Source organism: Rhopalosiphum padi, chromosome 2, assembly GCF_020882245.1.
Source record: "Rhopalosiphum padi isolate XX-2018 chromosome 2, ASM2088224v1, whole genome shotgun sequence".
Classification (NCBI taxonomy): domain Eukaryota; kingdom Metazoa; phylum Arthropoda; class Insecta; order Hemiptera; family Aphididae; genus Rhopalosiphum; species Rhopalosiphum padi.
The window spans coordinates 47,008,166-47,018,756 of record NC_083598.1 but is presented as its reverse complement, the minus strand read 5'-3'; the positions used below and the strand labels follow the sequence as shown (position 1 = coordinate 47,018,756).

Here is a 10,591-nt window from a genome sequence, read left to right as displayed (position 1 = left end):
GTTTATGGGCGCTATCTTTTGTGAATTGTGACATTGTGGTCTTCGTCTACCGATTATCGAGCAGCCTTCTTTAGTATTAAATCAATTAAACCATTAAATAATAAAATTTATAATATTCTTTTCTCTTAAATCCGCGTTGTTTTGTCGGTGTTCTCAATTATATTTTTATAATATTATTTACTTTTCTCTAACTTAATTACCTAATAAATAACCATGTTTGAAGCAAGACTTTTGAAAAGCGGCCAGCTCAAAAAGATTTTAGAAGCCATTAAGGAACTTTTAAAAGAAGCAACATTTGATTGTTCCGATTCTGGGATTCAACTTCAGGCCATGGATGACGCTCATGTTAGCTTAGTATCCATGTATTTAAAAAGTACTGGTTTTGATAAGTTTCGCTGCGATCGGAACTTGTCAATGGGTATTAATCTAGAAAGGTATAAATAAGCACATTATTACCGACTTATAGTATGTCGTCATGTAGTTAATAATTATTATATTTATTAATTTATTATAAACATATACTATTTTAGCATGGTGAAAATTATGAAATGCTGCTCTAATGATGACATTATGACTATTAAAGCACAAGATAATGCAGATACTCTCACTATTATGTTTGAGACATCAAACCAGGAGAAAATGTCGGACTATGAAATGAAACTCATGAATTTAGATCAAGAACATCTTGGTATACCTGTATGTTGAAACTTAAAACATTTATATTCTTACATTTGGTAGATTATATTTATGTATTTTCAATTCAAATCTGATATAGGAAATCCCCAAATCAAAATTATAGTTATACCATACTATATTAATATATATTTTATTTTTGTTATATATAGATATTATGAACACAACATTTAACTCCAATATCATTTTCATATATTAATTTAATTAATTTTTTTTTTTATTAAATATTGTCTAAGTACAGCTAAAATTTACATACAAACAATATTATTATATCTATATAAAAATAACTATATTACATTACGCAATTTGATAGAAAAGAGTATATTATGATGTGTCAGTATTTGGAAAGTTCACTGATAAAATAAAGCTTCCATTTGGCAATTATTTAATTATATATTAAAAAATTAATTGCCATTTACAAAATAAAGACAAATAATTTCTATTTTTAATACTTCAGGAATAGAAACCAAACACATAAAAACAATTTTCTAGCAAAATTTTTCAAATAATTTAAACTTGAAACAAAAATAATTAATATCTAAATATCAAACTTTGTCCTTTACTAAATTTTTAGTTTAGTTAAAGTAGTTCAGAAAAAAATTTAAAAATACTTAATGAATGATCATATTATCAATGACATAAATATATACTACAACAAAGACATTTCTAGAATATCATCAACATAGAGAAATAACTTAGCTTCCAAAATGTTATGCATACTTTTGCCTATATTATTTAATATTTCATTAATCCTTATACTACCACTATTTTGACACAAAATTTGCAAATATTACAATATTAATCTAAAAAATAATCACATACTTGCATAAAATTAATGTTTAGTTATAGGCGTTATAAATAGATACATTTTTATTTTAATGTTTTGTGACATCAATTTTTATTTAATTATAACATGGTACCACATTTTCTTAATTTCAGAAATTGAATCAAGTATTAATTTCAAGTCATTTGCAAATCACAAAAATTTTTAACTAGATTTATTGAACTTAAAAATTAAAACAGTCTTATAATAATGAACCCTAAAGCATATGCTCTTTCTAATTGATAATATTATAATAATTAATAATAAATATTTTTCATCCTCATTATGATGACCCATATCAATTTTTAAATTCTTTTTCATTTGTTATATTTTTAAAATTTTAAATAAAGCATACTTACTGTTGTAAGGTGGTCAATGGGTTTTAAGTTTTTAGAATAATAGACTTTAAATATTTAAATGATGAATATTCATGTTTTTATTTTAAGGAAACAAATTATTCTTGCGTAATTAAGATGCCTTCAACCGAATTTGCAAGAATTTGTAGAGATTTGAGTCAGTTTGGAGAATCTGTTATTATTGCTTGTACCAAAGATGGTGTTAAATTTTCTACATCGGGTGACATAGGATCAGGTAAGCTATTAGAATAAATATTATTAATTTTTCAATGAAGTTATTAATAGTTTTTATTTTAATTTAAATAGCTAATGTCAAACTTTCTCAAAGCGCTTCAATTGATAAAGAAGAAGAAGGAGTTTCCATTGAAATGCAACAAGCTGTATGTTTAACATTTGCTTGTCGTTACCTGAATTTGTTTTGTAAAGCAGCTCCTTTATCTCCACAAGTACTATATTATATTTTGCTGAAAAGTTATTTTAGTATTTAACTAATTTTTATTTTCGTTTTTAGGTTATTTTATCGATGTCTGGTGATGTTCCATTAGTAGTAGAATACCAAATTGAAGATTTGGGTTTTATCCGGTATTATTTAGCTCCTAAAATTGAAGAAGATGATTAATTTTAGTTATTTATCTTAAATAGATCATAAGGACAAACTTTTTTTTTAGTATTTTAACAAAATTCTTATTTGTATACATGAAAACAATCAGTTTTAATATTAATATTTTCATTTATTTCTATTAAATATTTACAACATTATAAGATCATAAAAAATAAAGTACTGAAAGTAATATAATGTATAGTAATTAATAATTATTATTGAATTACTGAGCATATAATAAAAGTACATTTTTAATATTACAATTTCACATTATTATAGGGATTTGGGATAAATATAATAAATATTTACTATAAGTAGAAAATCTTTGAAAAATAATGTAAAATGGAATGAGATCCTAATCGTTTTTACATCACTATATACATTTTATTAGGATTTTACACAATATTATCATATAATTCAATGTATGCAGGAAGACAATGATCTTTTTATCATTGTTGAAAAATAAATTTTAATTCTTAACATCTGCTTATTTTGTACTAGTATCAAAACTATGATATACTTTAGTAAAAGTTAAATAAATAAAAAAAAATGCTGGAAAGATAAAAAGCGTTGCACTAAAACAAAATTAACATTATTTCATATAAAATGGTATGCTTTTTTATAACACTCAATGTGTTGAAAATTGTCTTATAAGTTATTGGAAGTAAAATTTTAAAGGAGCTCATTATCGAAATACATGACGTATAAGCTTGTCAATAAAAATTTAAAGAATTTAAGGAAAGTAAATTAAGTTGGAAAGTTTCCATGTTAATTAATTCAATTATGCATTTAGCAATTGATTTATTATTCATGAACTCTAAAAATAAGTTAGACCAAAAAGTAAAAATGTAATCTAAATTTTTAAACAATTATGTTAAATTTAATATTTTTTATGTTGTTGGGGGTACTTCATCTTGGGCATTACAATATTCGACCATGGCATTAGGACTTATAACTGTATCGTGCAATGTTCTCATGTGTCTTAGTAGATTACTTTTTACATTAAAACCTTTATTGCAGACACCACACTGGTACGGCCGTTCACCTGTGTGTGTCCGACTATGTATCAACATGCTCGCATGCGAAGGAAATGTCTTAGTACAAGTTGGACACACTTTTCGGCCATTCATTATTCTTGGCCGCGGTCGTTTGGCTGAAGGTAATATTCCTGATCCACCACTTGCTAAACTATTTGTAATGGCCAGCTGTTCTTCCGTATGTGCACTTTGAATATGTCGCACCCAATCTCCGGGTGTCTGGTACTCTTGTTGGCATAGTTCACAACGTAAGGGGGGTAATTCACCTCCGTCGTCTTCGTCCTATTTAGTAATTAAAAGAAAAGAAGAATCATTGTTAGGACGTTATTAAAATATTTACAAAATGATTTACTAACAATATAGATTGTAAATTCATAAAATATATATAATACACGTACTGTGGTTTTTCTCCTTTTTCTTTTTGGTAAATCGGTAATTGAGCCTAATTCATGAGTTTGTATGTGCCTAACCCAAAGAGCTGGTGTTCGAAATGTTTCTTGACACATGTCACATGTCAATGGAGCATAATAATCAGAATCAGCTTCCTCGTCATCATCGTCGTAATTGGAATACAGTTCCTGAAAATAGTGTAGGTTAATATTTAACTTGTAATACAACATTAAAATATACCTATTTTTTTCTTTTCTACCCACGCGCAACATAGCAAATTTTATGTTTTTAGCCTTAATATTAGAGTAAATTGACAATGGCTATTATTAAACTCAAAGTTAAGAACATTAATTTTGTATATTATACAGCTACTAGCTAGCTTTTTAATAATGTTTCAACTTTTCTTCAATAGAGGTAATTATAATAATATAATTATTGTATATTTATTTTTAGTTTAAGGGGATTGGAAGCGGTGATTTTCTGTCTTTGTCTTACACACGTGTAACATAGAAAAAATAGCCATACGTGCCTGACAAAAATTAAAGTACTTCTAGTTGTTCGATTTAAAATATGTAAAGATGATTGAATTGGTATACAAGTTTACTTTGCATCGGTCGAAGCATATTATTATATATTATTAATATATTTAACAATAAAAATTGACAAATTTATAAAATTTAAAATATTTATTTTAAATAATAAAACAATCGAAAAAGTGCTTCGACCGATGCAAAATAAACTTGTATACCAAGTAAAACATCTTTACATATTTTAAATCGAATAACTAGAAGTACCAATTTTTGTCAGGCGTATAGAGCTATGTTCCACGTGTGTTAGACAAAGACAGAAAGTCACCGCTTCCAATCTCCTTAACAAGATTTTACGAATTAATCATAATTTGAATACAAATTTAAATATCATAAAGAAAACCTACGTACAAAATATCAATAATATATTATGTTCGTAACTTTAAAATTGATAATAAGTCAATTCACTTTACGAAAATTTTTATAAGTTTGTGGTACCTACTCAATAAAGCCTTTATTTAAGGACCATGTAAAAACTTAATAATTTAGACTACTCTGAGAACATATTACTTTAAATGATACTTAAAAGTGCTTGGTAAACTTTTTTTAAATCTCTTACCGGTTGAATGGTCATTTCAGTTCGATCACTGTCGTTCCATTCCAACGGTTCTTCCTTAACGGTTATCTCTAGCTGTAGTGCGTTGTGCATGGGGTCTTCGTTTTCCGAATTTTCTTTCTTCACCTCACCATCATCGTTGTCTTTGTCTTTTTCGTTTTCCTTGTTTTCATTGCCATCAGACAACACTGATAGTGGCATATCGCCTTTGGACTTCTGCTTTGACTTGTCGTCCTTGTTATTGTCGGGTGTCTGCTGTCTGGGCACCACGCCCACTGTGTTCTCGTTGCTTCGGCACAGCCCTCTCACCCTCAACACTTCGCCAGCCTTTAGCACCCGGTCCAACTGACTGTTGGTGACCGTTGCTTCGCCGCTGTACATGTATTGGAGCAATATGCACAGCGTACGATAACTGATATCGGCCGGAAGTACTATAACCAAATTATTGGACAGGCAGCTCTGGAACACTTGGTTCAGGTACGCGCTGCAGGCCGACAACACGAAACGATGCGCTGACACATTGCGGCCATCGGTCGTACTCAGCGTCACGTCGGTAAACGCCGTGGTGCCGTGTAACGTTGCTATAGTCGAATGTAAATGAGCACCGTGACTATGCCATTTCAATTGATAGTTTTCAGCATTTGCCATGTTGGACATAATGCTGGTAGTAATCTGCAACAAAAAAACTTTGAATTTATTTATAGCCTTGTTGCAGGTAGGTAGTTTTTTAATTTTATTAATTTAATTTATAGGTATACAGTATAGTCAGTATTCACTATACATTGAACCATAGGCGTAACTATAGACCAATATTTTTGGGGTTGCACAAAAATTGAGCTCATAGACCATATGGCACATTTTATATAATAACAATAATTTCAAATGTATAGGTATATTTTATTAATTTATGTACTTGTACTTTATTTTAATATCGGAAATACTTAAATTATTTCAACACAATTTTTCTTAAAAGTACCTAAATTATATTTTTATTAAATTTGTTTACTTTTCAAATTATTTATTATATTCCTTTTGTTATTTAATATAATTTCGTTCATATAAATATAATCATATAGACCGAATGATAATATAACTGTATGACTACTATACGAGTACATGACAAATAAGTAATAACAGCATATTATTTTAGTCGTGTTTATAGGAGATGAAATAGAATCAATTTTGTTTTCTTTAAATATTGTATAGATAAAAATTAATATCTGGTACAAAATATATAAACAACACATGTATGTATAGTAGGTATACCTAACTGTCGTATACTCATGTATATACATATAGTTGTGGGTACCTAGTACTACCTACCATTTACCGAGGTGGCAAGGTACCATTACCATACTATACTTAATGCATAATTTATTAGAAGGAGGATTAGAAACTCCCAATCCACACTCTTCCTTTACTCCTTTCGTGAATTGTACAAAAACAATTTTTTAAATACCTATACGTTTACTTATAATATTTAATGTTACGTGCATCATATCTACAAACATCAAAATATTGATACATAGTGAGTAGTGACAATATTTTCATTTATTAAGGTGAATAACAATATCTCTACTTATATTTATATAAACCAAAATATTAATTTTGATAAATGATTATAACGGTTTCTAATAGGCTATTAGTAATAACTCTATTATTAGAACTTATGAGTAGACGAGTAGTAATAAGTTCATAAAAATTATACAATATTACTCTGTGTTACCTTTTTAGATTCAACTTTGTCTAGGTCTTATAGTAATGATTTAGTGTTAAATTATTTCTATTTTACATTTGAGCGTGACAATAAATGTATTGATTTTGCAATGATGTATGAACTATCTAAGTGTACTATACGTCTATACGTTGTTTTTTTTTTGTCTAAAGACTATTTTTTAGTAAGAAAAATACTTTAACTTAATAAATCTTCTTTTTTTTATATTATCGAAATGGGTATTTACTATTTAGTTGCACATTGAATTTAGCTAGTTTTTAACTTGGGGTAAAATTAATTCCTAGTACTTTTTAAAATAATTAGGAAAAACTGAAAAAAATTATAATTTAGACGAAATCGATTTTGTTTTTTGTTGTGATTTAAAAATGAATAATCGTAGATACACTATTTTTACTAAACATTTGTATTAGTATTTTCTAAACATGAAAAATTCTCAAAATATGTTGGCTTCTTTTGAGGTTATATAATAGATGTTGTTAGTTAATATTGATTAATCGAATAATATATTATACAAAATAAATTATAGTAAGTTCCAAAAAAATCAAATATAATCAAATTAAAAAAACAATAATTTAACTTATGCTATCTATAGATATTATAATATTAAGTTATTACTTATTAGGTAATACCATAGTAGTATTTACTAAATTACAAGTTCGTATTATTTTCAGGGGCAAGTGCCTGCGTCTGGCCTCAACCTTCAATATGGGGCGCCCATGAATATATTTTAGTATTATACTAATATAATATCATAAAATATATATGACGTGTAACCTGGAACTGGGGCATAATTTTAGATTGTGAGTGGAGCGATGATTGGTCTTACAATAATATATAATATATTATTATACGTGTTAATTTTTTTCCTGTTTCTACATTCTATAATTACTTTTTGGAGCAGTATAAATATTTTATCTTAAATTTTAAGAATGGTTTCTGATACAAAATTGACTTTAACTTACTTTAAGAGGGTGTGGGGGATGGAGGTTAAAAGTAAAATAAATAGCAAAACCTCCAGTTTTTGCAGATAAAATCGATTTTGTTTTTTTTTATTGAACCCAATTCAAAGATAAATAGATAAATAACTAATATTTTCACTAAATATTTATAATAGTATTTTCTAACCTTAAATAATTTCTGCTCTTTTTGTGCTATTTATAAACATTATGCAATTTTAAACTTATATAATGGTCTTGTTTTTGATTAATGTATATGCAATAAATGTTAATATTTTTGTTTGTAAGTAATAATTCATGGAATTTTAATACAAGGTTTTTCATAAGTTCTTACAGACATTAAAAAATATCGAAAATACGACACAAATAATTTTTAACTGTATTTGAATTTTAATATATTCACAACATATATCAAAATCGTGAAAATATAAAAAAAAATTTGTAGTTAATTAAAAAAAAAAACATTTTTTTTAGTGTGAAGTTTATAATGAATTTCATCAAAATTGCAAAAATTACCGAATTATTTCGTAGTTTATTCATAACTATTTTAATATTCATACCTAAGATTTGAAAATTTATTTCAAGATTCTTTATAAATTTTTCAACCTAAACTAAAAAGTATTACTAGAGAACTCTCTTTGATTTTTTTATGAGCGTTTAAAATTCAAATTTTTACGACATTGCATATTCACCAATTCACCAACTATTTCTCCTATTTTTGTTTTTTTTTTTGTTTTAATTTAAAAATGAATAACTGTAAATACTTGAAATTTTAGGTAAAATAAAATATTTTCTTAATTTATAACATTTTGGATCTATAGTCAACTGTGTATGCTAAAATTAAACTAGGGAGTTTTTAACATCCCAATCGCTTTCTTATATAATTGCGGCAAAAGGCAGATAACTATAATACTTAATATATTATATAATAATTATTTTATTATATATGTATATGTATATTTTTTTTTGGTATTCAATGGGAGAGGCCTTATTACAAATATTAACCCATAACATATTTACGTTGTGTTTGTTGTAAATAAGAGGTTACAGGTAGTACAATTCTAAGTTTAAAATAAAATAATATATATTTAAGTTACGGAAAAATATAATAATGTAAAGCTCACGTGCTGGGGTAGTTTTTCGCATGATTATCAATTCCTGCACTACACCGTATAGACAACTGAATATACGAAAATTAGTGCCATACGGATTTACGCGTGGGTGGGGTTCGATCCCACATCGAGCTATCACGTTTATTCTTATATAATAATAATAATAATAAAATTAAACATTTAGTGATTAAATAGAAACACATTGTATACAACTATTAGGTACTGAGCAATGATATACCCAATAGCTAGGTACCATAGTATTACAAGAATATATACAGGATAATCCTCCAAACATTTTTTACTGTAAATTATTAACAAGAATAAATATGTGCTTAAAAATATGATAAATTAGAATTTGAATAAATTCATTATTTAGAGGGAAAACGCAGGAGGGGGGGATGATCAATGAGCATGTTTGGTGAACCGTTTGCAGTATTATTTATTATAACGCATCACAGGCGAAGTTGGTATATGTAATATACTATAATATAATATACACGATGTAAGTCCACTACAGAAGCTTGAAATAAAAATAATTACTCGTTATTATTTAGATAGCCGGTATATTATAATATATCCGCGGCGACAACCGGTTTATTAACGAACTTTTTGTCGCGGCATTCCTATTATCATCGGCTAGAAATATAAAATTAACGTAATATAATTTATATCATAATAGTATTGTACCTATTATTGTTAGTCACGATTCGTAAGCCGTAATTAGTACCATTTTATAGCCAGGTGGTGGCTGTTGGCGGTGGCGGTGGCGGTGGTGGTGGTGGTGGTGGCGGTGGTGGTTGCGGTGACGTGCGACTACTATATATATGAATAAGTTTTATACGTGCCAATTACGCGGTACACTCGCGACTACGATAGATCTCTCGGCGTTTTGTTCATATAATTTTTTTTTTTTTTACCTGCGATCGCTAACCTTTCGTCCGGCAACGGATCCACAACGCCAACTTCTGCGCTGCAGCCGATGGCGCGCGGCTACGACAAGTCCGGCAGCTGCTAGCGGCGGCGGCGATGCGTGTACGACGGCTGCTGCACGGGACGGACGGGCGACGGACTGGTCGGCGCGGCGAAAATAAGCGGTCGGCGAGGCAGGAGCATGTACACGCGCTATACGCACACTGCACGGGGGCGGCTTGTATGGGAAACGCGCGCGGCTTCGGCGACGGTTGAGCGCAGAGAAAAAAATCGATAAACAATACTGATTATTGATTTTGGCACCGCCGATGACGCGGCGGCCGCCACTGTTCCGTAGTCGCAGTAGTCGTAGCACACTATATATACCGAGCACGCGCCGCCGCCGCCGCCACCACGTTATACATCCGAACGCCTCTCTTCGCCCCATCAGCTCAAGTACTGAACAGGGCGGTGGCGGCCTCCGCGACCGTGGGGGGAGAGCTTATTGCCGAAAAACCCAACCTCCTTGGCAAGTCGACGGAAAGCACTGTACGACAACCGCCGTGACGCTGCAGATCATATTACCCGCTATGTATTATATTATTATAATAAAATGTATACATTTATATTTTATTTTATTTATATGATAATAATATGATATGTATTTATTCCTTTATATACTAATATAATATAATTATATGGCAAATAGTATAATTTTTAAAATATAATTTGATTTACCGGCTTGAGTTGTACCTATGTACGTATACATCATGTGATCTGTATAGGTACAGACGTTTGAGAAACTCGATTTTATACTAATTTATGACGACATCCCT

The 10,591-nt window shown here is 29.2% G+C and overlaps 2 protein-coding genes across 4 annotated transcripts; one reads left to right on the top strand and one right to left on the bottom strand.

Moving 5' to 3' along the window:
• Positions 1 to 31: 31 nt before the first annotated feature.
• On the top strand, positions 32 to 2,730 carry LOC132920658 (proliferating cell nuclear antigen). The gene is made up of 5 exons (XM_060983215.1): positions 32 to 434; positions 531 to 696; positions 1,963 to 2,107; positions 2,179 to 2,318; positions 2,384 to 2,730. The coding sequence occupies exons 1-5, from the start codon at positions 214 to 216 to the stop codon at positions 2,489 to 2,491; spliced, it is 780 nt and encodes a 259-aa protein (XP_060839198.1). The 5' UTR covers positions 32 to 213; the 3' UTR covers positions 2,492 to 2,730.
• LOC132920657 (zinc finger protein 774) lies at positions 2,583 to 10,251 on the bottom strand. Of its 3 annotated transcripts, none has more exons than XM_060983211.1 (4): positions 9,778 to 10,251; positions 5,047 to 5,715; positions 3,909 to 4,088; positions 2,583 to 3,792 (listed from the first exon to the last, which is right to left on the bottom strand). In XM_060983211.1, exons 1-4 carry the CDS (start codon positions 10,201 to 10,203, stop codon positions 3,364 to 3,366), a joined length of 1,704 nt encoding a protein of 567 aa, XP_060839194.1. In that variant the 5' UTR covers positions 10,204 to 10,251; the 3' UTR covers positions 2,583 to 3,363. The 3 variants fall into 3 exon arrangements, with proteins under 3 accessions (XP_060839194.1, XP_060839195.1, XP_060839196.1); XM_060983212.1 differs by having other exon boundaries at positions 9,764 to 9,921; XM_060983213.1 differs by lacking the exon at positions 9,778 to 10,251 and adding an exon at positions 9,534 to 9,752.
• Between the last annotated feature and the right edge of the window lie 340 nt (positions 10,252 to 10,591).

Excerpts from the sequence above, each read along its gene's own strand:
- LOC132920658 (XM_060983215.1), top strand. The coding sequence starts at position 214 with ATGTTTGAAGCAAGACTTTTGAAAAGCGGCCAGCTCAAAAAGATTTTA. Across the intron at positions 435-530 it reads ATGGGTATTAATCTAGAAAG|CATGGTGAAAATTATGAAAT; the intron begins GTATAAATAAGC and ends ATACTATTTTAG. Across the intron at positions 2,319-2,383 it reads CAGCTCCTTTATCTCCACAA|GTTATTTTATCGATGTCTGG; the intron begins GTACTATATTAT and ends TTTCGTTTTTAG.
- LOC132920657 (XM_060983211.1), bottom strand. The coding sequence starts at position 10,203 with ATGGGGCGAAGAGAGGCGTTCGGATGTATAACGTGGTGGCGGCGGCGG. Across the intron at positions 4,089-5,046 it reads CTGAAATGACCATTCAACCG|GAACTGTATTCCAATTACGA; the intron begins GTAAGAGATTTA and ends CACTATTTTCAG. Across the intron at positions 3,793-3,908 it reads GAAAAAGGAGAAAAACCACA|GACGAAGACGACGGAGGTGA; the intron begins GTACGTGTATTA and ends ATTACTAAATAG.